The sequence below is a fragment of the Cavia porcellus genome, unplaced genomic scaffold, assembly GCF_034190915.1.
Source record: "Cavia porcellus strain 051 isolate PalLab524CR breed Dunkin Hartley unplaced genomic scaffold, mCavPor4.1 scaffold_40, whole genome shotgun sequence".
In the NCBI taxonomy this organism is placed as follows: Eukaryota; Metazoa; Chordata; class Mammalia; order Rodentia; family Caviidae; genus Cavia; species Cavia porcellus.
In genome coordinates, this window is record NW_026947523.1 from 4209734 (window position 1) to 4233769 (window position 24036).

The 24036-nt window shown below is 61.9% G+C and overlaps 1 protein-coding gene across 2 annotated transcripts in view; it reads right to left on the minus strand.

The window, feature by feature from the left end:
- Positions 1-5088: 5088 nt before the first annotated feature.
- Positions 5089-24036, minus strand: part of Prr5 (proline rich 5) — a 37681-nt gene continuing 18733 nt past the window's right edge. The window contains exons 2-9 of one of the 2 annotated variants that reach the window (XM_063243891.1): positions 23470-23589; positions 17484-17564; positions 12710-12758; positions 12144-12201; positions 9156-9247; positions 8898-9038; positions 7023-7158; positions 5089-5947 (exon numbers count right to left, since the gene is read on the minus strand). In XM_063243891.1, coding sequence (XP_063099961.1) covers positions 5499-5947; positions 7023-7158; positions 8898-9038; positions 9156-9247; positions 12144-12201; positions 12710-12758; positions 17484-17564; positions 23470-23579 — 1116 coding nt within the window. In that variant the 5' untranslated portion in view covers positions 23580-23589 and the 3' untranslated portion in view covers positions 5089-5498. Of the gene's footprint in view, positions 5948-7022; positions 7159-8897; positions 9039-9155; positions 9248-12143; positions 12202-12709; positions 12759-17483; positions 17565-23469; positions 23839-24036 lie in introns of those variants that run through there. The other variant, XM_004999556.3, reaches the window with a different exon arrangement.

The following is a 24036-nucleotide window of genomic DNA, read 5'->3' on the forward strand; positions in this document are numbered from 1 at the left end:
TGAGCAGGGGACAGTGAAACTGGAGGGTGCCCACTAACCACCTGCTATGTCCTCAAATGCCCAGGGGTGTGTTTTGGATACTGAGTCCTGGACCCCATCACAGGCAGCCATTCTATGGGCACAGGGGCTCCAAGAACCTGAGCAGGGGACAGTGAAACTGGAGGGTGCCCACTAACCACCTGCTATGTCCTCAAATGCCCAGGGGTGTGTTTTGGATACTGAGTCCTGGTCCCCATCACAGGCAGCCATTCTATGGGCACAGGGGCTCCAAGAACCTGAGCAGGGGACAGTGAAACTGGAGGGTGCCCACTAACCACCTGCTATGTCCTCAAATGCCCAGGGGTGTGTTTTGGATACTGAGTCCTGGTCCCCATCACAGGCAGCCATTCTGCCACCAGGACGGGGTCCAGGCTTGGGGTAAAGCAGAGAGGGCCAGGAAACTGGGTCCTTGGTGACCCTGCAGAACGCTAATCAAGCCTGCCCTGAAGCCTATCTCACCTCTGGACCTCAGCCAAAAACACCCCAAAATTTCCCTTTTATTTAAACTAACTTGTTTTTGGTTTTGTCTTTTTGAGACAGGGTCTCACCACGCAGTTCAGGCTGGCCTTGAGCTCACTTTGTAGCCCAGGCTGGTCTCAAACTTGCGACGATCCTCCTGCCTCAGCCTCCTGAGGGCTGGGATTGCAGGTATGCACCACCGTGCTGTGTTACTAATTTGAATTTTTATTTCCCACCACCGAAAGAATCCCTGTTAACCAGATCACCAAGTTAGCGTCTTCTGACAACACAGTAAAAATATCCAAGAGAAGACTTGTACGTGGCTGAGCCCAGGCCGCACCGTTTCCCCTGAGCGAGGCAGAGACAGGCAGGGGAACCCAGGACAGCCTTCCACGTGTTTAGTTTGACTAAAGATAACCAGGAAACAGAAGGGGCAATTAGGAAACGTGGCAGACGTTTACATTTTAAAATGTATCACGTAAGTAAAGACACAGCGCCTGGGTCCCTTCACAGCCTTCCCCTCGCTTAGCACAGGCAGGTGTGGCAGTGGGGAAGCCAAGAAACTCTGTTTGTTTGGTTGGGTTTTTTTTTTTTTTTTTTTTTTTTTTTTTTTGTACTGGGACTCGAACTCAGGACCCTGCGCTTGCCAGGCAGGCACTTGTGCTGCTGAGCTGTATCCCCGCCCACCAAGAGATTTTGGAGCAGTCTGATTCCTGCTGCACTCGGCCTCTGGTGAGGCGGGTAGGAAGCCTCTCCGTGTCACACAGGCCTGATGGTGTTCATCATTTACTGCCCTGTGCTGACCTCCAGCGGCAGCTGAGGATGGAACCCAGGCCCTTGCACCTGCTACGCATGCGCTGACCCCTGAGCTTGGGAACATCTGTCTTTATCGCTGCTGTAAGCTCAGGCCCTCATGGAAGGACACTTGGCAGGATTTGTGTTTTAAAGGTCGGCTTTGGGTAGCCAGCAGTGGTGATGCACACCTGTGATCCCAGCACTCGGGAGGCTGAGGCAGGAGGATCTTTGCGAGTTTGAGACCAGCCTGAGCTACAGTGAGCTCAAGGCCAGCCTGAACTGCACAAAACTCAACTTTGGGTAAGGATGCAGACAGTGGGGCTGTGACCAGTCTGCATGCTGGCAGCATAGTTTACAGCATTCAGAGATGCCAGGCGCTGCTTCCCTCCCTGCATTTGTGTCCCGTGAAAATCTCACAGGGATTCGGATTCCACCACCCACCGTAGTTTAGAGGAATTCAAAGACATGAGGTGAAGCAATCACAGTGATCTCCCGCTGGAGCGGCAGGTGAATTCTGCCTGCCGTTCACAGGAAAACCCGACAGAGGCAGAAAGGAGCCGTAAGGCCGGCGGGTTCCCTGGTTCTCTTCTGTTTTCCCCAAGCGCTGTCCAATCAGTAGCCAATCGCCAGTCATTTCCTTTAGTTGCTATAACAATAACTCCTTTGCAATAGAGAGCAAAAGAATAATAACACAGAATGGAAGTGTTGCATCTGAGTACTGTTATTCCGGGCTTCATTAACTTTGCTCTCTCGCGTTTATGGAGAGAGAGAGCTGGTTCTCCCCGGCCGGCCGGGCCGCAAGGTCCCCATGAACAGCTGTTGTGGGGTGGAGAGGTGACTCCGCAAAGGCAGGCCTTAGGCCCAAGGTCTGGGTTCGCCGTTTTCCCCCAGATCGCTCGCCCTGGCCCACCTTGAACTTGATTAAACCCCGAAACCAACGTTTCCCTGCCCCTGCGCTGGTGAGGCAGTCAGGCTGCACCAAAAGGGAGCCCACAGGTCCTCTTTCAGCTGCACCCTCTGTGGGCCAGGACGTAGACCCTGGGGTCACGGTTTGCTCTACTGTTGTGCAGCCAGGACCAGAAGGGGCGCCCCGGACCTGTTTTAGAGGTAATTAGTATGCATGATCAGAGTGTCTTCCATCCCATGCTTCCCAGCTCTTTGGGGTCTGATGCTTAAACCCTTTTGACTGACAGCTGACGTCAGGGCGGGGTACACCAGCTCCAGCCCCCTTTCAGATGCCTCTGCTGTTAGAACCGCCCACCTTGCCAGTCCTGCTGCCCCAAGGTGGCCAGACTTGTCTGGATGGCCCATGGTCTGCCCAGTGTCCTCTGCCATGATGCCAGGCAGTGACAGTGACACCTTCTATCCCTGTGACTCTGACACCCCACCCCACGGGAGGTGGTCCGGGATTCATACCCTGGAGGTATCTGCAGTGGTGATGTCCAGCTTGGGAGGTGGGGGAGGCCACATGCGCAGCCTGGGGCTCCATGGGAGTCCCCAGGGTAGAGGTGAGGAAGGTGGCCATCCCTGCGCCTGTGGTGGGAGCCGAGGTGCAGGTGCCAGGGTCTGCACATCCAGGCCCCCACAAGCCCATCCCCCTGCGGGGGGCACTTAGGGAGATTGTCCCCTGAGGCTGTACCCTGAGCCGGCCTCTCCACCTGCCGACAGCCCCAGGCCCTGCTCTGCGTCACCAGCCTGGTCCTCTGAAGCAGCCGGGCTGCTCCCACATCCTGGCATCCACACCACCATGTCCCCCGCTCCACCCCGCCCAGCTGAGGGGACCCCACTGCTGACTGGGAGATGCAAACTCGAGCACACCCTGTCGTCGTGTCCTGGGGAGGAAACACACCCCTCAGCACAGACTGCGGTCCTGGGGGCAAACCTGTGCTTATTAAGCCATTGCCACCTTCAGGTCCAAACTCCCTGTCACCTGTGCAGGGCCTCAGGCTTGGAACCCGCAGCCCCTGCTCCGTGTGCACCTGCATAGGGAGTGGAACCACACCAACGTATTTGGAAAGATCCTTGCCACAGATGAGGAGGCTGACACTGAGTGACCCTCCACGGTCACAGAGCGGCCGGCTCTGAGTCCTGGCGGAGGCCTGCCTCTGCCTGCTGGCTGAGCCAGATGCTGTCTGTACAGTGCAGTGTCCCAGATCAGCCCTTTCCCCTGGGGGCTCTGGTGTACTGGGAGAGACGCATGCAGTCAGGCCAGGCCAGGCCACGCTGCTGTAACAAGCATCCCCCAGTCCCCAGGTCCCCCCACACTTCTTGTCTGCCTTCTACTTAGGGTTCTGTCCCTGCCCAGAGCTCCACCTGACAAACTGCTTCAGTTTCAAAGACCTCCTGTCTCCTTGGCTTGGAACTCACTGGCCAGCGGATCAAACCACTGGAGGACAGGAAGCACAGGCCAAGGGTCCCCTAGAGGAGCACTCATGCTGTGGGGTCCTGCCAGCAGCTGGTGATGGTCCTGTCCCTGGAGGAGGCTCTCCTGCCCCAGCCACCGGCCCTGCTCCTCCCAGGTGTCCGCTGCACCCTCCTGGGCTGGGTCCCCCTCCACTGGGGCTCTGCAGAGGGGCGCACGGGGACAGGAGGCAATGCGCCTCCTAAGGTAGGTGGCTCTGGAGAGCTGTAGGAACCTCAGCTGTCACATAGCAACATCACATGCACCCCAAATGTCAGCTCTGGGGAGAATGCAGGCAAAGCATCCGCCAGCCACAGCTGGACTCTGCCGAACGCCCCCTCACTATCTGACACTGTGGCTGTGGGGACTCCCATGTCCAGTGCCAGAGGACCCTGCTCTGCCTCCAGGACAGGCCTGAGCTGAAGGACCCACCCACAGCACAGGGGGCGGCCCCGTCTTGTGCCCTGAGCCCAACCCCAGCCCGGCTCTGTGGAAGGAACTTGAGAATCAAGGTCCAAGAAGGCCGACTTCCTCCCCACTTCCGGACTCTCTGCAACTTGGGGGGACCCTGGGCACCTCTGCTCCCTCCACCCCCAAGTGGCCCCGTCCAACTGTTTTACTTCCGGCTGGGTGCCTGGGGGCCCCAAGCCATCTCCTCCCTGGTGACCACAGCAGCTTGTACCTGGCCTCCTAGGCCCTGCTGTCCAGGTCAGGCAGAGGGCCTGTGTCACCCATGCCCAGTGCCCTTGGAGCAGAAGCTGCCACCCGGGTGGCCTGGTGTTGAAGGCCACTCACAGGGGAGGCCTCTGCCCTGCCTGCACAGGACACAGTGCACAGCCACGTTGCACTCCAGCTCGCTCCTGTCCCTTCTCTCCACACCTGTGCGTCCTCTCGGAACCTACTGGGCACACAGCTCAGCCTGGAGCTGCCCGGTTCCCTGCTGGCCTGGGAACTTCAGCCCTGGTTCCCTCCACGGGTAAATCTGGCCTGCACTTCTCCTTCTAGGGCCCTGGCAGCCCCACCTGTGCCGAGGCCTGGGCTCTGGGACACTGGCCGGAAAGCTGGCTGTCTTGTCCTCTGCAATGTAATCAGCGCGTTGGCTGAGGCCTGGGCTTTAGGTCACACTCCTCCGAGATTCCGTCACACACATGTGGGTGACACAGCCCTCTGCCTGTCCCTGCGCAGCCATGTGTTTGTAGACAATCACAGTCACATGACCGCACACCCCTGCACACATGCTCACACACAGCCTGGAGAGCTTCCCTGCCCCCACTCCGCAGTGTCCTGTGAAGCCAGGAAGTGGCTGGACAGCTGGCTGGCCGCAGCCTTCTGCAGACAGGAGAGCTGCAACCCTGGATGTCAGGTCACACAGCCGAGGAGCAGGTAGACACCAGTGGGTGGACAAGTTTTATTCTACCCTGCCTGTCCCCGCGGCCACCTCAGGCGGAGGGAGGGAGGGCAGGTGGGCCCCAGGAGGACTCGGTGTGCTGCAGAGCTCCCCCCAGCCTGGCCGTACAGGCAGATGACACCAATGGAGTCTCTGTGACAGACCTGGGCACTGCCCGTGAGGCAGGTGGGCACAACGGTCCTCATGTCAGATGCTTGCTGTGCCCCTGGTGACACTGAGGTGACCGCTCTTTCACTGGACGGGAACAGGATGAATAAAGTGACCGAGGCCATGATGAGGGTGCCAGGGGGGAGGGACGAGAGTCGGAGACAGTAGAAAATTCTTGCACGCACACCCGCGCACACGCAGGGACACACGCTCAGCCGGGCTCAGGAGGAGGTCCTGTGGCTGCGCCCCTCACACCGCACTCTGCCGGCCCCCCGTCCTGTCCAAGTCAGACACAGCGGAGCCGCCGCCCCTGCCAAAGTCAATGAAGATGCCTTCGGAGTCCGAGTCCCCCGAGCCCGGGGTCTGGTCCACCGGGGTCTCAGGGCCGGGGCTGGGCGGGGAGCAGAGGGCCAGGCTGGGCTTCGGGGGCTGGGCCGGGGGATACAGTCTGCTGGGGCAGGGCCCCGAGTGGGGCGTCGTGGGGCCTTGGCCGGGCGCGTCGGGGAAGCCCTGGGGCTCGGGGCAGGACGTCATCTCGGACACCGAGTGCCTGCGGATGCTGGCGCTGCCGGCCGCGGCACCCTCGGCCTCGTGCTCGGCCACGGGGTTCAGCAGAGGCGTGTTGTAGCTCTTGGACCGCACCACGGGGTTCTTGGCCAGGACGTCCCCCGAGCGGGAGCGGCGCAGGAGCCGCTTCTCTGCAGGGAGAGGCACGAGGTCACAGTGGGCTCCCCCACCCTAGCCCTGTCCCCCCCTTTGCTGGGAGGGCGCATGGGCTGCCTCCTCCCCAGGGACGCAGCTGCCACCTTCAGCCTGGCCGGCAGTGGGACCTGGAGTCGGTTGCCTGGGTCCAGATCGGCATCTGTGTCACTGATATCAACACTCTGTGCCTCAGTTTCCCGCCATGTGAACTATGAATCTTAGGGCCGGCACTTTCCTGGGCAGACTCAGCTCCTGCCTTCCCAGGCCTGCTGTCCCAGATCTTGGGGGACAAACCCACGGGGTAAGATGCAGGGCTGGTGGCAGCATGGGCTAGGAGAGGGTGGGGGACAAGGGTCCCGCAGGGATGGGACAGTCAGGGAGGGGGTCACTCCGTGTGGAGGGAGCCCGCCTGGCCAGCATGGAGCAGCGGACTGCAGGGTCCCTGCAGCTCCCCATAGTGACCACCAGGTGGCAGGACGGAGCACAGCCCGTGAGGAGAGGGCCAGGGTCCAGGGTCACATGGGCAGGGCCAGGGCTATGGGAGCTGCCTGAGTCACCCAGTGGGGGAAGGGGATTCTGTCGCAGCAGGTGGGCACAGGCAGCCACTCCAGATGAGGGCTGGCGGCTCCCAATGGCCCTTGTACTGCAGATAGCCCTCGGCAGGGTGCTCCCCGGCCCCCAGCCCCGCCGGTCACTGAGGAGGCTCAGATATCCACTGCCCCTGCTGGACCAGAGCCTGGGAGTGTGGGACTCATCTCTGGCACCCAAGTGGCATGGAGTGAACCAAAGGAGCAATGGGCAGCTGGGGTGGACACACGGGGCTGCTCAGGTCACCCCACCCTCGTGCCCTCCCTACCCCCATGCAGCTCCCGGGTTAGGAGCAGGCACTGACACCATGGGGCTGTGACCTCTGGGGACCGGGGCCTCCTGGTGGCTCTTGGGTGTCACCACGTGGTCACCTGTGGGCCTGCAACCCCTCCAGACGCCAACCCAGAGTGCCCAGAATGACAGACAGCTGGGGGCTTGCTGCAGGACCCAGCCCCCCCCACCCCGAGCCCAGGCGACCCCTACCCAGGATGCAGGAGTGGACGAAGGGGCCCTCGCTGGAGTAGAGGCCATAGGTGCCCAGGTACGGCGACACCACCTTCTGCACCAGCGTCTCCAGGCGCAGGTAGTCTTCAGTGGTCCCCCGGGCTTCGTGCACACCCTGGAAGGGAGTGAGGGGTGTGGTGTGTGTGTGCACGTGTGTGTGCCACACCTCTGCCCTGCCTGTCCCTGCTTCCTCCCATGCCCACCCTGCAGGCCCTCTACGCTGCCCGCTGCCATGCGTGTGTGGCCTGGGATGCCCCGTGCAAAGGGCACTGAGGACAGAGAAGGCGTGGCCTGGGCCGGTCCACTCTCAGCTCCTGGATGCCACAGCCCGAGGCGGCAGCTCCTTCTCCCTGTGCTCGGCCTCCTCCTGATGCTCCTGGGCTGGCTCTTGTCCATACCGCTGACCACGGAAGCCCCTCCCAGCTTTGAGGTTAAGAAACGAGTCTGCCTGGGCCACCTGGGTACGCCTGGCAGTGGGCTGAGCTGGGTGCTGTCCCAGCCCGAGTGCTTGCTGAATGAATAATCGCTATCAGTGAGTGAAAGCAGGCGGCATGGCTTGAAGGCTGCCAGCTGCTGGCCCTGGGGAGAATGCTAAGTGACAATCACTCCAGAGAAAGGGGACAGCCAGTGTCCAGTACAGGTGGGTGCGGGAGTCCTGTACCAGCTCTGTGATTCACAGAAGGCTCACCTGCCGCCCAGGAGGCTGCCTGGAGGTGGTGGAGGGGTCCCTGCACCCCTCGGGCCATCTCTACTCACAGCACTGCAGGGGCGAGGTGGCTAACAATGGCCCTGCCACTGCCCGGAGCTGGCCAGGTACCTCTGGGACCCCCTACCACCCACACTTAGCACCTGTGTGAGCTGCGTCCCGTCCTGTGCTGGGGTCCCTGGGCAGGAGTTGTGACCTCAGTCCCACTCTAGACCTGAGACAGCAGGGATCAGGTTAGCTAGGGACAGGCACGGCAGGGACCTGGACAGGTCATCTGTGATGGTCAACCTCATCTGTTTGGCAGCCCTTGGGGGACTAGAGGGCTCTTCTGGGGGTTGCTGGGGTGGTCAAGGAGCCATGACTTTGGGCACGAGAGGCTCAACAACCACCAGGGGGCAGCACCACTAGGCTGTGGCCACCAACGCACCCTCCTGGGTCCATCACAGCCCAGTCCCCGGGGCTTTCCATAGGGGATTTTCCTGGGATTTCTCCCCACACATGCTGCCAGGTAGAAGGTCTTGTCAAACACACAGGGACACGGAGGCCAGTGAGCCGGCAGCCAGGCCAGGCTGAGGTCCCTGGGGATTCCATACACGGGTAGGCATTTGGCTGGGCTGCCAGGTGACCGGTAACTTCCTGCTCCAGCTCCGCCTGGCTCTGGCACACTCACAGGTGCCCTTGGCCCGGGGGCCGACCTGTACACCTGACCCTAAAAGGATCCCATACATGGGGTTCATGAAGACATATGGCCTGAGAAGCAGGATGGGGCTGGCCCTGTGGGCCCTGGCATCCCGGACTGCATCTCCCCACTGTCCTGTACCCGGGGACAGGCTGGCACCTTGAGCCACTGTGCTCTCTGCAGGGAGGGGAACAGCAGGTCATAGGGGTGCAGGTACTGCTGTGGCCCCCGCCCCATCTGGGTCAGGATGGAACGGCTGCAGCCACTGTGTGAGCATGTGGCGTGGTGTCCAGGGCGTCAGGGACTGACCCATGGTCCTGGAAAAACCACCACGGTTCCCTTCACACCCCAGCCCCGGGCACCCGCAGCCTGGCCTGGGGTGTCCCGGCCCATCTCTCCCTCTCTGCCTAACAGACTTGCCCCACGCAGGCCCGGCCTGAGGCACCCCAGCCCGGCCCTGAGCCCTCACCTGCAGCACCAGCAGCATCTGGACGATGGCGGGTGGCACACGGGCATGGGCACGGGCCAGCGCGTCCTCCAGCTTCACGCTCAGGGTGATGGCGTTTCGGAAGTGCAGCAAGGCCAGCTGGCGCACTGACGGCTCCTTGCCCTGGGGATGCAGGGTGGCAGTGGGCTTGACACTCTTGGTGACCCTCAGGCCCTGCCCAGCCCTCCCCAGACGCCCTGTCCCAGGCATGGCCCACCGCCATCCCGTCCCCCAGCGCACCTGCACAGGGTAGAAGATGGCCTGCAGCGTGGGCAGCACGTCGCTGAAGAAGAAGTCCCAGGTCTCTGCCAGCGAGTCCAGCAGTTTCTGTCCTGTGAGAGGAGGAACTGTCACCTCCTGACCCGGCCCTTTCCTACACCCAGGGCAAGCTGGGCCCCGTATTGAGCCCACGGGTGCCTGCCAAAGCCGACGTCCGTCCATGGCCCGAGTCTGTCTCTCAGCTGTCCTACACCTCTGTGCTCCTGGCTGTGAAATTCGACAGTGACACGGCCACCTCCTAGGCCTGGGGACCCAAGGACGCTCAGCCATGAGGCGCTGAGCTCAGGGTGCGGTGCTGGTGGACACTGGTGACCAGCTCCCCTTTGTCATAGGAGTGCCCATGCTGTGTCCAATGCCATCCAGGTGGTAGCCTGCCCCAGCGTCGTTAGACCCTCCTAACCCAAGCCCACGAGTCAGGCGCTGGCCCCTCCCGGCCTGTCTGTTCATCCAAGCTTTTCTGGCCAGCTCCCTGCTGGACACTGGGGACCCTACTGACCCCCACCAGCTTCCAGGCCATCAGGTGACAGGGAGGGGATACAGATGGTCAGGGCAGCACTCTGTGTCCAGCAGGAGAGGGAGGGGTGAAGAGGCAGGGGGCTCCCTGGAGGTACCGTCCAGGCCAGCTGTAGGGAATGGCTTGCAGAGGGGCTATGAACCCCCAGTGCAGGTGGTGCAACGTGGGTACATGGAAACCCTGTAGGTACCTTGGCCTCGGGACAGCTGAGGTCCCCGAGCTGGCTCCATGCTCCACCAGGAAGAGCAATCCACAGAGCTAACAGCCCCAGGTGCGTCCCTGGGAGCACTGAGCAAGGCGGGAGGGTCTCTGAGTGCCACTGGCTGCCTTCCTGACTCCAAACAGAGGCCAAGCGGGGGGCCTGGACCTGGCCCCACTCACTTTCCGCGGAGACTGTCACCCTGGGAACCCTGTCCAGCTGACCCCATGCAGTGGCCCGGACTCCGTGTGTGGCCCGCACCTGGGAGGTGGCCACAGGAGCCCAGCAGGCGGATGCTCTGGCCCTGGGGAACCCGCCTGCACACAGAGTCCCTTCAGTGCCGCCAACCCGCGGGAAGAAAGGGTGCTCAGTGTCTGCTGGCCGTGGGGTGGCCCTGGGCACGCGCCAGGCCGCGCTCTGCTGAGCAGGCTGTTCCTCAGCTACGGGCGGAAGCTGTAGGAAGCAGACGTCAAGGCAAGCCTGGCCCTGTCTGAGCTGCTTGGGCCTTACAGCCTGTCGGGGGACCCCAGGGACGGTGGCAACCACGGTGGCCACAAGTGAGGCCCCAGAGGGGAGCCTAGGGCACCAGACAGTGGCTTGGCCACACAGCCTGTGTGGCAGGGGACCACAGGCTGCTTCCGGGATGCCACCAGCCTCCCCTCCCCAGGGGGTACCCCCGCCCTGCCCCCAACATGGCTCCACAGAGCTGTGGGTCCCCTGGAGGAGCCCCAGGCTGCAGGCTGGGTGGCCTTCTGGCCCCAAAGAGACCACACTTGATGGCCACTGCCTCGACGCAGCCCTGGAAGTGACCCCTCCTTCCCAAAGGCTGCTCTGCATCTGTGTCCACTCTACTGGTCCAACTCCAGGTCCCCAGATGCCACCAGGGCCCGTCATGCAGTGGGTACCTGTGCATGCAGTGTCCCACCCAACAGTATTGTGACAGGGACCCAGGCCAGAGAGGAAAGGACTTTTGTGGTGCCCAACTGGGAGTTCGCTGCCCATCCCAGGACCTGGGTGTTCAATCAAGGCTGCCCAGAGGCCACCTTCATCCCTGCCACCTGCAGAGACCCGCTGGGGGCACGGAGCCCCACCATGCCGCATGAGGCCGCCTCCGAGGACCCCATACTGGGGCCAGGTGGTGGGCGAGGGCACCCCAGGAATGCGCCGAGTCAGACAGCTCTGCCCCAGGTGCCAGGGCTCAGGGCTACAGAGGCTGACCCCTCCGGCCCATGCTGTGTTCTGACACTTGTCACACCCCCGCCTCAGCTGGCGCTGCCTGGGGTCCACGGGGGCGCAGGAGGATCAGGTGACCCACTGCTTTGAGCGCTCCCGGGACCTCAGCCTCCCCGAGTTGGGCTGAGATCCCAGCTCCAGGCTCTGAGTGGGCGCTCGAAAAGGAGCCAGGTAAGGGACAGGGTGCCTGGCACCTCTCCATCGGCCAGGCATCCCGTGAGCAGGGGGCGTAAACACAGCGCATTCTCAAAAATGCAGCCCAGAGGCAGCACAGGCGGAGCACGGCGGCCTTCACAAAGGCCCCTGTGCAGGCAGGGAGCCCACGCCTGGGCTGCAGCCCCAGGGCCCAGGACACTGCCCCTGTCACCTGCTGATCTCTGGGCAGCAAGGTCGAAGGGACCACAGGCTCAGCAAGGGCCAGACCTGGGTCCAGCTGCCTTTGCCTGTTCCTGCAGTGTCACTGTGGACACCGCTGGCCTCCACCGTGCTGTCCCACCTGGGAATGAGGACTGGAAAGGCCTCACTGGCTGCGCCTGTGTTAAGAGAAACCCCAAGTGGGGCTGGGGACTTAGCTCAGTGTTGTAAGCACCTGCCTGGCAAGCACGAAGTTGTGAGTTTGATCCTTGGTACCAAAAAAAAGAGAGAGAAACCCCAAGTGGCTGTCTCTGGGCCCACCCGTCCTTCAGGAATATGAGGGTGACCATATTCCTAAACCAGCCCTCCTGCAAGGCCCTAGACCCTCAACTCGTCCTCCTCCGATCCTGGGTTCTTCCCGGCCGTGGTCAGTATCCTCGGGACAGAAGGGCCTCACAGCACTGAGCGGGAACAACAGCCTTCCTGGGCTCCTGACAGTGGCATGGATTCTCCCCACGTCCCGCTTGGTGAGACCTCGCCCTGCTACTGCTGCCCTTCCAGACCTTGGACAGAGCAACTCCCCCCAGCCCGGGGTCTGCGTGTGACCTCAGCCCGAGGTACCCAGCGCAACTGCCTGGGGCCCACTCACCCTCATAGAAGCGGATCTTGTCCCGAAGGATCACCATGCCTTTGGTCAGCAGCTGGTTCTGAAAACAGATGTGAGGCATCGTTGTTGCCCTGTGGGGGCCCCAAATGCCCACGCCCCGCTGGCCGACTGCACAGCTTAGACCTGTTCGAAGCTGCACCTCTCTCGGGTTGTCACAAGAGGGGAGGCGGCCACAGGGACACCCTGAGGAACAGGCCATGTGCCTGGTGCAGACCCCAAAGGGAGCTGGAGCTGCAGCACTAACTGACGTCACCCCATCCACACGGGGACCTGGCACGGGGTGGGCACCACCCCAATGTGCATGCAGGACCAGTGGACCAACGAAATGTGGGGCGACTGTACAAGGGAATGGTGTGTGCGCATGCAGGGGATGTGGTGACGTCACCTACTGTGACAGGGACACTTTAAAACACGATGCCCAAGGGAAGAAAAAGCCACACAGAAGAGACCGGGGGGTGCTGGGACAGAGGCGTGGTGTGAGTGACACCAAGGCCACCATCGGCACCAGGAGCAGATCTCCGGGCACTCTGGCTGGCAAGGCCACCCACCTGCAGGTACTCGGTGAAGAAGGACCCCAGCTCCGTCTTCAGCAGCTGCCTGCGTGGGAGGGGAGACGACAGTGAGCAGGGACAGGCAGTGGGACCCCACCTGCTCCGGCTCGACCTGGTGAAGGGGAAGGGGGCGCCCAGGCTGAAGACACTGCTGCTAAGCTATCCACGACTTTTAATTTTTACTTCGCTGTTTCACCAGCGGAACTTTCTAGCCAGTCCTGAGTTGCAGGCTCTTCTCACTTTGCACGCTTCTGATATGTACAAATTTCAGTGCACAGGGTTTGAGTAACACCAGGTGCCAGGGACCCAGTTCAAGTTTCAGTTCCCATAGCACTAAGGACTTAAAAGTAAGGCTTCCAGCGCTGGCTTCCAGGCCACCAATCACAGCATAGCTAACAGAAGCGCAAGAAGACTTGCCAACCAATCACGGTAGGTCTTTCAGAGCTGATTTATGATTGGTTCAAAGTACTGTCATTCTGCTCTGCAGACAGCGAAGCAGCGCTCTCCGCAGGTGGGGGGGGGGGGCTCGCCTTAGCTCAGCGCTGGGCAAAGCCAGCTCTCACAACACTGTCCCATGAACAGCTCTTATCATTTACTGAACGTGGCACCGGAAGGGAAAACAGCACCTGCATAGGCGCACTGAAGCACCAGGGCAGTGCCAAAAAACTTTAAGGTGAGAGCCAAGGGCTAACTCAGAAATAAAATGTGATCACGCTTTCCCAAGCACTCCCAGGAGGCTGCGGCAGGAGGGACACCAAGTTAGAGCCCCGCCTGGAAATTTAGTAAGTTCTACTCTCAAAGAGAGGAAACGATAGGTAAGAGCAAGCAGTAACCCTCTGAACAGGATAACAGTGTTCGAGCGACTCTTAGGTAATGTTTTTAAACAAGAAAACACGTCTGAATGTTTTTTTTTTTTTTGAAACGTCTCACTGAAGACCTAGGTCAGTCTTTAACTCACAGTGATCTTCCTGCCTCAGCCTCCCAAGTGCTGGGATTACAGGAATGCTCACCTCATCTGGCTCTAATGTTTTAAATACAGTGTTCCAAATGAATATTCACTTTATTACCTTCTCAATTTCTCTGTACATTTACGGTGAAGAGAAGACAGGTTTTAATCTTCTGACAAGTTTTTAAGGATCGTGGGGTGATTGTAATTCCCCCACAGATCACCAAGACTGCGTTCCACAGTCTGAACACACGCAGTCACTCAGGCCTTGCTGGACACAAGGACGACTTGGAGGCAGAAGCAGCCCATGGAAGTAAAAGCCTCAGAGCGCCATTTCTGCAGCCCCCCCCCCCCCGCCCCGGGCCCCTGGACTCAGAGGACGGCAAAGTTAACCCTTCCTGCTCCCAGGAGCTGGGTCACTGTGGGACTGGGGGTGGGTGAGTTGCAGTAAATGCAGCTTGCCCTGAACACCGGAAGTGGATGCTCTGGTCCCTGAGGTCGTTCCTGAGCAGCTCCACATGGGTCCTAGCCCAGGGCCAGCCATCCCCGCCGACCTGGGGGCTGTGAGGCCTGAGTGAAGCCCTGAGTGAAGCCCATCGTCGGGGAGCTGGGCCAGGTGACTGGCACCCAGCCCTTGTGACATCCCTGCCACCCACTGTCACAGGAGCTCGGGGCTGCAGGCAGCACCTCCAGATCCTGTGCTCAGCATGAGCTCGGGACACTTCCACCTGGCAGCCCACAGCACCCTGGGGTCCCCCTCCTGGGAGTCCGGGTCTCCATACAGGATGGGAGCCAAATACACAAACACCAGCCACAGAGGCAAGGCATGAACTGCTTTCATTTCACAGCTGGAGAAACTGAGGCATGGGGGGGCACCTGATAAAGTCGAAGGTGAAGTGATGGATCCCAGAATTGGGTCCCTAAATCTATGCATTAACAAGAGCCGAGCCAGTATGGTGATGGGTGCCTCTCATCCCAGCACTCGGGAGGCCGAGACAGAGGCCAGCCTGGGCCATACAGTGAGTTCACAGTCAGTCTGAACTGCACAGTAAGACAGTGTTTCAAAACCAAAACAAAACACAAACCAAACAAACAGCCAGAGCACGGTGCTGCACACCTGCGGCCCTACCTGATACTCAGGAGGTTGAGGCAGGACTGTTTGAGCCCAGGAGTTCAGGCACAGTTTGGACAACAGAGAGACCCTGACTCAAAAACACCCAGACCTCTGTGACATCCTTCCTAGAACCTTCGGAGGGGCTGCCAGCCTGCAGGGAGGCAGAACTCAGAGCTTATGCCACTGATGGCGAACCTTTTAGGGCTTTCAATGAGATGAGCAGCGCGCCTGGGCACGTGTGCCATAGTGTCTGCCAGCAGCTTAAACCAATCTGCCCTGTGCTGTGCAGCCAGGCCGCTCACAGGCACAGGGACAGCAAGGTGCTGTGCTGGCCCACGCTGGAGTGGGGGTGGGGGAGCCAGCCATACCTGTGCATGCTGGGAACAAAGGAAGGGGGGTGGCTCCAGCAGTGAAGCCCAGCAGGGAGTCCGGGGGCATAGTGGCCCTAGGTGGGGATGGGGAGTGGGCGCTGTTCCCCAGAGTGGCAGGGACAGGGGATCAGCACGCAGCTACAGCCGGGCAGGGGAGCCTCCTGTGAGCAAAGCCGGCGGCTGGGGGACCCAGTCCCGCTTTTCCCGGCCCAAGTCCCAGTGCAGGTAGCACCCCAGGCACGGGTGGGGCTCCCCAGTCGCACAAGGACGAGGACAGGGAGCACAGAGCAGCTGCACATGCAGCACAGGGAAGCCACTTCTGCAGCTGGCACCCAGGGCTCAGGCTCCAAGAAGTGGGGGTCACAGGGCCAGCCCTCAGTGACAATCACTGGAAAAGTCCACCGAGTCAGAAGAATCTAGGGCCTCCCAGACTGATCTGCTCCCCCTGGGGGTTCTCCAGGCTGGGCCAGAACTTGTGATCCTCCCGCCTCAGGCTCTCAGAGTGCGGGGATTATGGCGTATGACACCAGGGCCACCACCAACCCTAACAACCATCAAGCAAAGCATGAAGAAAGGGACCAAGAAAGAAGCTGGCCAGTGGAGCACCCCAAAACCTAACTCCATGCCTCAAAGGGCACCACAATGGCCACATGTACAGGTCTTCACGGTGAGGTCCAGACCCAGACACAAGCTGACTCACCACTGAGGCCACCAGAGCGCCAAAGAGCAGGAGACAGGGACACATTTCTCCCACGAGTCAAGAGTGCCCCCGGCACCGTGGAGTGACCTGTGCCGCAGTCAACAGGGATTTGCACACCCACTAGCATCGCTGAGCCCAGATACGGAGACAATGGGTGGTGGTGAGGGGGTAGGGACCTGGCACACGGGAAGCCGGGCAGCTGTGGTGGGACAAGGCAGCGGCTCCCCGAAACATCACAGGGTGGGGGTGGGGGTGGGGAGACCCAGCAGTCCTGGCCCTCACACCAGGACACTGGAGGGTACACACTCACAGCAAACTCTGCACCTACTCTCCCAGCAGCTACAGGGGCAAGGAGCCGTGTGTCCCTGACAGAGGAGCAGGGCGACACCCATAGCACTCAGGGTACCAGGAGCACCCTGTCCAGAGGAGCCTCAGTGCCCTTCCGGTAAAAGCCAGGCATGAGTCCCATGGTGCCTGAGGGCAACGTGCAACACACCATGGGGGACCGCGGGGACAGTGGGGGACACCTGGCTAACACCACTGAGCGATACAGGGTCGAAGGGCGAACTCAGGACTCAAGGACTCATGGTGAACCTTTACCCCCAGCTGGGCACCGCAGCAGCAGGAGCTGTGGACACTGCAGCAGTCTCTGGGGCAGCCTTTGCTGTCACGGCTCCATTTCCCTTTGAGACCACAAGGTCCACTGTGACACCCTACACAGGTCCGGATGCACAGTGGCAACCGCCGTGTCCTAGGCGCCCAGTGAAGTGGCCCAGCGATGGGACCGCATACAAGCAGGTGGCAGAGCAGGAGGAGCCAGCATCTGCAGCAGGGCAGGCCGGGCAGGGCAGGGCAGGGCAGGGCAGGACAACGCCCAGGACACTTCCCCACGGCCCGCCCAGGCTCAGGCTCCTGGAGGAATGTGGCCCAGGGCAGAGCCCAGCAAAGGGACAGCAGCACACAAGGTCTGTCCCAGAAACTTGGGAATTGGCAGTACTGTTTTGTGTGGGGGGTGAGGGGGTCTCTTTGTTCAGGCTGGCCTTGAACTCACTTTGCAGCCCAGGCTGGTCTCAGAATTTGCAATGACTTTCCTGCCTCAGCCTCCGAGTGCTGGGATTACAGGCTCATGTTCCTGCTTTTTTGGGAGGAGGGTGTGGACTGAACCAGGCCCTTAATACTGAGCTGGTCCCCAGCCCTTTTTGATACAGGGTCTCCCTAAATCACCAAGTTTCCTGGCTTGTACTTGTGATCCTCCTGTCTCAACTGTGATTCCAGGTGTGCACCACCTCGCCTGACTGCTCTGGGTGGTCATCACACCAGCAGACTCCTTAGGAAACCCACCGCCCGAGCTGGGCTCCAGCCTCTGTGCCACAGGGGATGCCAGGGCAAAGGCTGCCTGGCTCGCAGTTCGTCCCTCCTGGCCACTTTACAGCCCCTCCGTCCCACAGGTCACAGGAAATGGGGGGCGTTGTGACCATGGGAGCCTCTCCGGGAATGACAGGCAGCCTTTCAGCAGCTGGGTCCTTCCTCTCGGGCAGGATGAATGCCCCGGAGACGCCACACCCACTTCCTCCAGCTGCCTGGCCAGGCCCGGACTGGCTGGGGCCCTGAGCCCCCAGACCCCGGGGGCCCACACTCACCGCACACCCTCGTTGAGGCTGAAGAGCTCCTGGTCGGGCAGCCCCTTGCGCTGGAAGACGGCGATCACCCCGTTGTGGATGCTGCAACAGGGGAGAGAGAGGCGTCCATATCTGGGGCCTAGGCCGCCTAGGGCCAGCAGCCTCCCCCAAGGCCCCACAGTCCTGCAAGTCCTGAGCACAGGCCGGGCTGTGAGGGTCCCGGTCATCTCTCCAGGACTCCGGGCCCCCGCCCACACTCTGTGATCAAACCTGGGCTGACTCCTCCTCCTTCAGGGTCTGGGAACCCTCCACTGGGCCCTCCTGCCCAACACATCCATGTCCTCCTGACCTCAGCCTTATTCTGCTGTGTTTTGAGAGAGTCTTGCTGTTTAGTTCTCTGACTATGTAGCCCTGGTGGGCCCTGCCCTGGTGGTGATCACTGGCAGGAGAGTCACCCCTGCTTTCCCAGAATCTCAGCGGCATCAGGGATGAAGCTGGGCTCAGGTGGTGGCTGCCTTGTTCCTGGCTGTGCTGCGGGGAATCTGTTCCAAGTCCCCGAGGGGCCAAGTCCCAGGAAAGCCACTCCCCATCGAAGATTAAAAGAGGCCACAGAGGCCCATGGGCATCCAAGGTCCACTGCAGAGGCAGCTGTCCCACAGCAGCTGCCACGGAACTGGGCTGAGAGCGATTGGGCCTCATGCAGGCCTGGGGGAGGAAGAAGCCAGAGGTGCTGGTGCAGGAGACACCCAGAAGCCTCCGGTCCTGCTATTCTGGGGGACCTGCCCTTCCCCGGCTGCCCAGGCATGCCCATGGCACCTGCCGGAAGGACCCTGGTTGGTGACGCCAGCCCCTAATCAGAGACTGGACAAGGCCTTCCTTCTGCCTCAGGGCCCACGTCCAGCCTCCCCCCCCCAACACCCGCGTGGGGTTGCTCTGGCCGATTCCTCTGGGGAGAGGTGGTCTGTGGCTTACTGGGAACCCCACCCTGCCTACCCCCACTGCCCGCTCCCTGGCAGCCTGGCTGCAGGCCTGGCCTGCACCAGCCATGTGGCCACGTGGCCACATGGCCTCTGTGTCCCCATCCACACAGTACTGGGGTGATCGTGGTGCCCACTTGCCCCGGCCTCGCAAAACCTGCAGGAGCTCACAGGCTGTGTGACAGGGAGGGGTGTGAACAGCCACACCCTAGGCACCCCACCTGTCCTGCTTGCCTCCTGCTAAGCCCCAGCCTGGGTGGGGATGTTGGACACTAGGGGAGAGGACACAGGAAGGCTCAGAGAGGCCCTGGGTTTGTACAGAGCCACGAGTCTGCTGCCCAGCAGAGCTAGAGCTGGGGCCCCGGCCCACGGTGTCCCCATCATCCCAGATACTGGGGTGTCCCGGCCAGGCTGCTCCATGCTCTTTCCAAAGTCCACTCCCGGCAAGGACAGAATGTCCTTATGTAGCACTTAGAAAGGTGGGGCGGGGCGTCCAGGCCTCATGTGACTTGTCATCCTGGGGAGAAGTGAAACCTCAAGACCAGGGCCTGCGGCGGGTGGGACACCCACAGATGGCCCAAGCGTGCCGGGGCGGGGGGCGGGCAGAGAGACCCAGGCTGCTGGCCGGAAGGGTGCACCTGAGTCCCCAAGGGGCATGATGGAGGTCCTTGGGGACACCTGCTGTGGCCATCCTGATTGAGGGGTGCTCTCTGGGGTGTCTCTGGCTCACACAGGAAGTTGGCAGAGTGAGGAGATGTGGGGGGATGAACCCCATCTTCCTGGGCCCATGTTACTGAGGACAGGGCTTCTGGGCCTAGGAAGACGCAGGCAGAGGTGACAGTCCCTGTTGGGGACCCCTCTTTGCAGTGCCCCTGGAAAGCTGACCTGGACCCCACTGCCGGGCTCCTCCTGGGACATTGGTCATCTCTTTTCTCATTCAATGCTGGGGACAGACCAGGATCGAGAACTTGCCAGGCGAGCCCTCTGCCACGAGTGGCCCTGTTCCTATCAGGCCCCACTGGAACAGGCCAGGTAGCTAGAAGTGACCTCATCCTCCAGGAGCCTGGCGGAAATTTCAAGCCCCTCCTGGGGGGCTCCAGCTGGGTCCGACTGGCAGCAGGCATCTGAGCCCACATGACCAGTGGACAGTGGAGTGGCCGTGTCCTCCCCTGGCTGTGCCACCACAGTCCTGCCTTCCCCACTGAGGTGTGTTCTGGCTGGCAGGGAGCCCCAGGTGTGTGGCTGGGGCCTGCAGCCAGCCCAGAGGCAGCCTGCTCCAAGTCAGCTTCACTGACTAAAGTTAAGGCATGGGGGGCCCCCACGCTGCCTTGCAAGCTTCTTAAGGTGCCTGAGCCCCCAGCTCCTGGCTCCCCTTCCATCTCCACTTCCAATCACAGCTCTGTCTCTAAGGTGCCCTCCAGGGCGCTCAGGGAGACCTGTGATTACACGGGGCCTCTGAGGCCCAGGCCTCTAATTGGGCAGCATCTGCGGCACTGCCAGGTGTAACCGCCATCCCCCACACTGGTGCACCCGACAGCCAACTGCAGATGGGGGGCCCTGCCACCGCTGATTCCAAGGAGAGGGCTCAGTCCCTGACTGACCTAGAACAGCAAGCAAGGGGCTGGGGATCGGGATGGACCCCAGGGACTCTGCTCCGTCCACTCTGCCTGCCAGGGGCTCAGCCTGTTCCCTACCCCAGGCTGGGTTTGGGGCTGGACCTGGGCCGTGCTTGCCCCTCTTGGGCCTCAGGGGGGTAATCTGCAGAACGAGAGCATCGAGCTCATCTTGAGGGTTTTGGGGATGCAGGCTAAGGCGGGAAGGTGCGCCCCAGTGCACCAGGGGAGTAAAGACAAGGTCCTTCAGGCCCAGCTCCTGTCCCCGACCTGAGACGGCCACTGGCTACGAAATACAGACTGCTCTTCCCATCAACACCCACTGTTCCCGGCTCCAGTGGGGACACAAGCCCACCCGTGTCCCTGGTCCCTGGCCTTCGGTCAGCTGGGGATCCTGATCAGTCCCTTTCCTCCTCAGGCTGAAGACAGCCCAGCCATGGTGGCAGGAGGAGGGGACTAGGAGGGGCCTACCCTGTGTCTGCTGCTGGGGTGTTACACCCCCCCTGCCACCCAGGACCGCTGCACTCACCGTGGAAGTGGCTTGTGTGGTGTGGTGTCCCCGGTACCCTGGGGTGACAGCTGGGGAGCCTCTGGGGATGGGGGCAGATGTGGCTGGAGAGCACACTCCTACTAGGAGGTGTCACAAGGCTACCTGGTACCCTCTGGCACACTGTCCCCATGCCCAGCTCCTGCAGTGGACACCAAGGGATCCTCCACTCCCAGGACGGATGTGTCCCCCCATCTCAACAGCCTGACCTGACCTTCACAGCATCCACAGGGTCAGACACAGCTAAGAGTGACCCAGGGCTGCCAGGGAGACAGAAACCCCTTCCAGCCCCAAAGAGGACAGCAGACCCCAGACAGGTGGCAGGTGTGTCCTCCAGGGACTCATGTCCTCCTGTCACCCTGGGAGCACCCCCGGCACACACCTCAGTGCCAGGCCTGGCCCAGACTGGGAAGAGGGCCAAACCCACCGGGCGCAGCGGCAGCAGGCACATCGGAAACGACTTGGGTGGCTTTGGTTTACAGTCTGCCCTGCTGGCAGCCGGCCTGGCATCCACCCCACCGAGCACACTTCCCGCAGCCCAGGCGCTCCCAGGGTAGAAGGCAGCACCCAGGGCGGCAGCGTGGCCAGTACCTCTCCTAGTGCCCGCGGCCCTGCCCTGCAGTGGCTCCTCCTCGGACCTGACTCCTGTTTACTTCCTGGCTCCTCCCCGGCCCAGAAGCCCTGGTCGCCCTGGTCTCCGATGAACCCACACCCTGCGCCCAGCGTGGTGCCGGCACAGTGGCAGACGTCAGGGTGAATGCCTATCCGACTGCCCCCTTCTGCTCACAACAGAGCGAGCTACATGGTTTCAACCTGTGTCCCCATAGGCAGACGGGTTATGTGGGGAACATGGGGGTGGGGGGCTGGGCCCAGGGCCAAGAGGCAGGTAGAAGGATGCCCCCCAGACAGTCATCGGGCCTGGGTGGGAGAGAAGTGGGGGCACAGGCGACAACAACCGGTATGGAGACAGCAGACCCAGACTGGTATCTTTACAAGAGAAAGACAGACTTGGGCAGCAGGGAACAGATGCTGGGGCGAGGCGGCCACAAGCCAAGGACACCAAGGTTTGGCAGCGGGGAAGGGGGATGCCCTTCCCCTCCAGCAGACCCACCCTGGGAGATTCCCACGATGGGGAGGACACTGCTGCTGTTGAGCTTTTCAGAGACCCTGTCTGTCGGTGGCCATTTGCTGCCTCAGCCCCCTAGGAGCAACTGCAGTGACACAGATACAAGGGGCTGCAAGATGGGATTCCCAGGAGGCCCTGCAGGGACACAGCTGTTCTCCTGGGGACAGGCAGACAGGCAGGGACCTGGTGTTGCCCTCAGGGCGTGGTGGGGAAGGCACTGTGCTCTGTGGCTTGGCCAGCACCAGCCAGTTTCAGAGACAGGGTGTACAGCCTACTGAGCCCTGTGTGTGGGGCAGGCATGGTGTGCCGGGTGGGGGGCCTGCAGCTGTGGGGGGGCTCCTCACTGGGCCAGGCTGGGCCTGAGCCATCATGGAGGTTAGTGGGATTCAGGGGCTGGAGAGAAGGCCTTGGCATGCTGTGGTGGGGAACGGCCTGCATGTTTCTTCCACCAAGCCAAGTGAAAACCCAGTGGAGGAGCTCCGAGTCTCCTCCCTGCAGGGCTTCCCTGGGCCAGGGAAGGGGCAAATTGGGAGAAGGGACACTGACAGGCCAGTCAGTCGTCCCCCCTCTTCTCTCCGGGGACCCCCAAGAGGAGTCCAGCCCACACTGGAGGGAGCTCAGGAAGCTGCCCTTTGTGAAGGCTGGGGAACCTGCAAAGGTGTTCCCGGGCTCCACCCCTGCAGTATACACCTACCCCGGTCCTCCAACCGCATCACCCAGCACTTACTGCAGGCTGCGAGCCAAGCTGAGGGCTGTGTGATGTGTTTCCACATTCAACCTGGACTACAGCCCCTGCTAGGGCCGTTATTCGCCCATTTTATGGATAAAGAATTGGAGGACCGGAGACACTGACTCACTGAAAACACACAACAGGGAAAGGACAGAGCTGGGACCTGAACTGAGTTTGTCTAGCTCTTCCCACTAAAGCACAGCAAAATACAAGCAGGAGACGACGTCTTATCTTCTGAGTACTTCAGGCGAAAAACAGCTAGACACTGGGAAGTCTTAGGCCAGCCAGACTCCCTAACCAAGGTCCACGGCCCTCGCTGTCCCCACCCCACTTTGGAGGACAGAAGATACACAAGTGTGACCCTGTCCTGCCCCATCCCTAAGCACACACGCTGGCCCAGCTGGCGCCTGGTGCCCACCAGACTGCTGGGAAGCAGTGGATACACAGAAAAGACACGTGTCCAAGCGGCAGGCGGGATACCGGTGGCCCAGACCCCAGCCGGTGGAGCATCTGGCGCCTGTGGGGGTGGGGACAGCTCGCAGACCCCGAGGAGCAGCTCCTCTGTCCCTTAAAGCCCCTGAGGGCAGCACGGGGTAATCCCGCAAAGTAAGCTGGCTCCCGGGTCAGGGCTGGGGGAGGGGCTGCCCACGTCCCAGGCTCCGGATCGCCCCAGGGTGGGAGGGTCCTCCCAGGAACGCTTGGCCGTCCACTCCCCGAGGCCGCAGAGAGGGCTAAGCCCACTCAGGGGAACGAGGGCCCCCCACCCACTGAGCCTCCACCCGAGAACAGGAAGTGCGCTCCCCGCCGAGGGCCCGGGGCGCATCTGCTCTTCCTGGCATACCCGTGGGTCCCAGGGGCGCGGGGCGCAGACGTGGGGATCTGAGCAGGGTCCCCCTAACCCGAAGCTCGATCCCACCTCTGGAACGGGGGGGCGCAGAAGTTCCTCGGCCCTCCCGGAAGGGAAGGCTCCCTCCGCCCCCCTCGTACCCCTCCAGAACCCCCCCAGCCCCTCACCTGTTCCAGGTGGCGTTGGCGCAGGCCCGGCGCTGCTGCGTGCCCCGCTCGTCCGCGGCGGCGGCGGCCGGCTCTCTCTTGCCCAAGTCACTGAGGCTGGGCGAACTCATGAACTTTAACCTGCGGAGAGTCCTCATGGTGAACCCGGCGACCGCGAGCGGGCGCCCACGCGCGTGCCGCGCCACGCCACGCCACACCGCGGCCCGGCCGGCGCTGCGAGCTCTACGAGAAACTTGGGCGAGAACAGGAAGCCGAGCGGCCCCACACGGGGTCCCGCCCCGGGCCTGCGCCTTCGCCCCGGGCCGCGCGCCTGCCGCCCCGCCGGGTTAATCGTTGCCAAGCCCGACAGCGTGGAACGCGCGCAGCACCGGCCCGGCGCAAACGCAGGCGGGGGCGGGGCTGGGGGCGGGGCCAGCAGGGGAGGGGCGCGGCCGGGGCGGGGCCCATAGGGAGGGGGGAACTGGGCGGGGCCCACCGTGGTCGGGGGCGGGACGAGAGCCGGTGGGGGTGTGGCTTGGGCGGGGCTACAAGCTGAAGGCGCCCCCCCCCCCCCCCCCCCGCACCCAA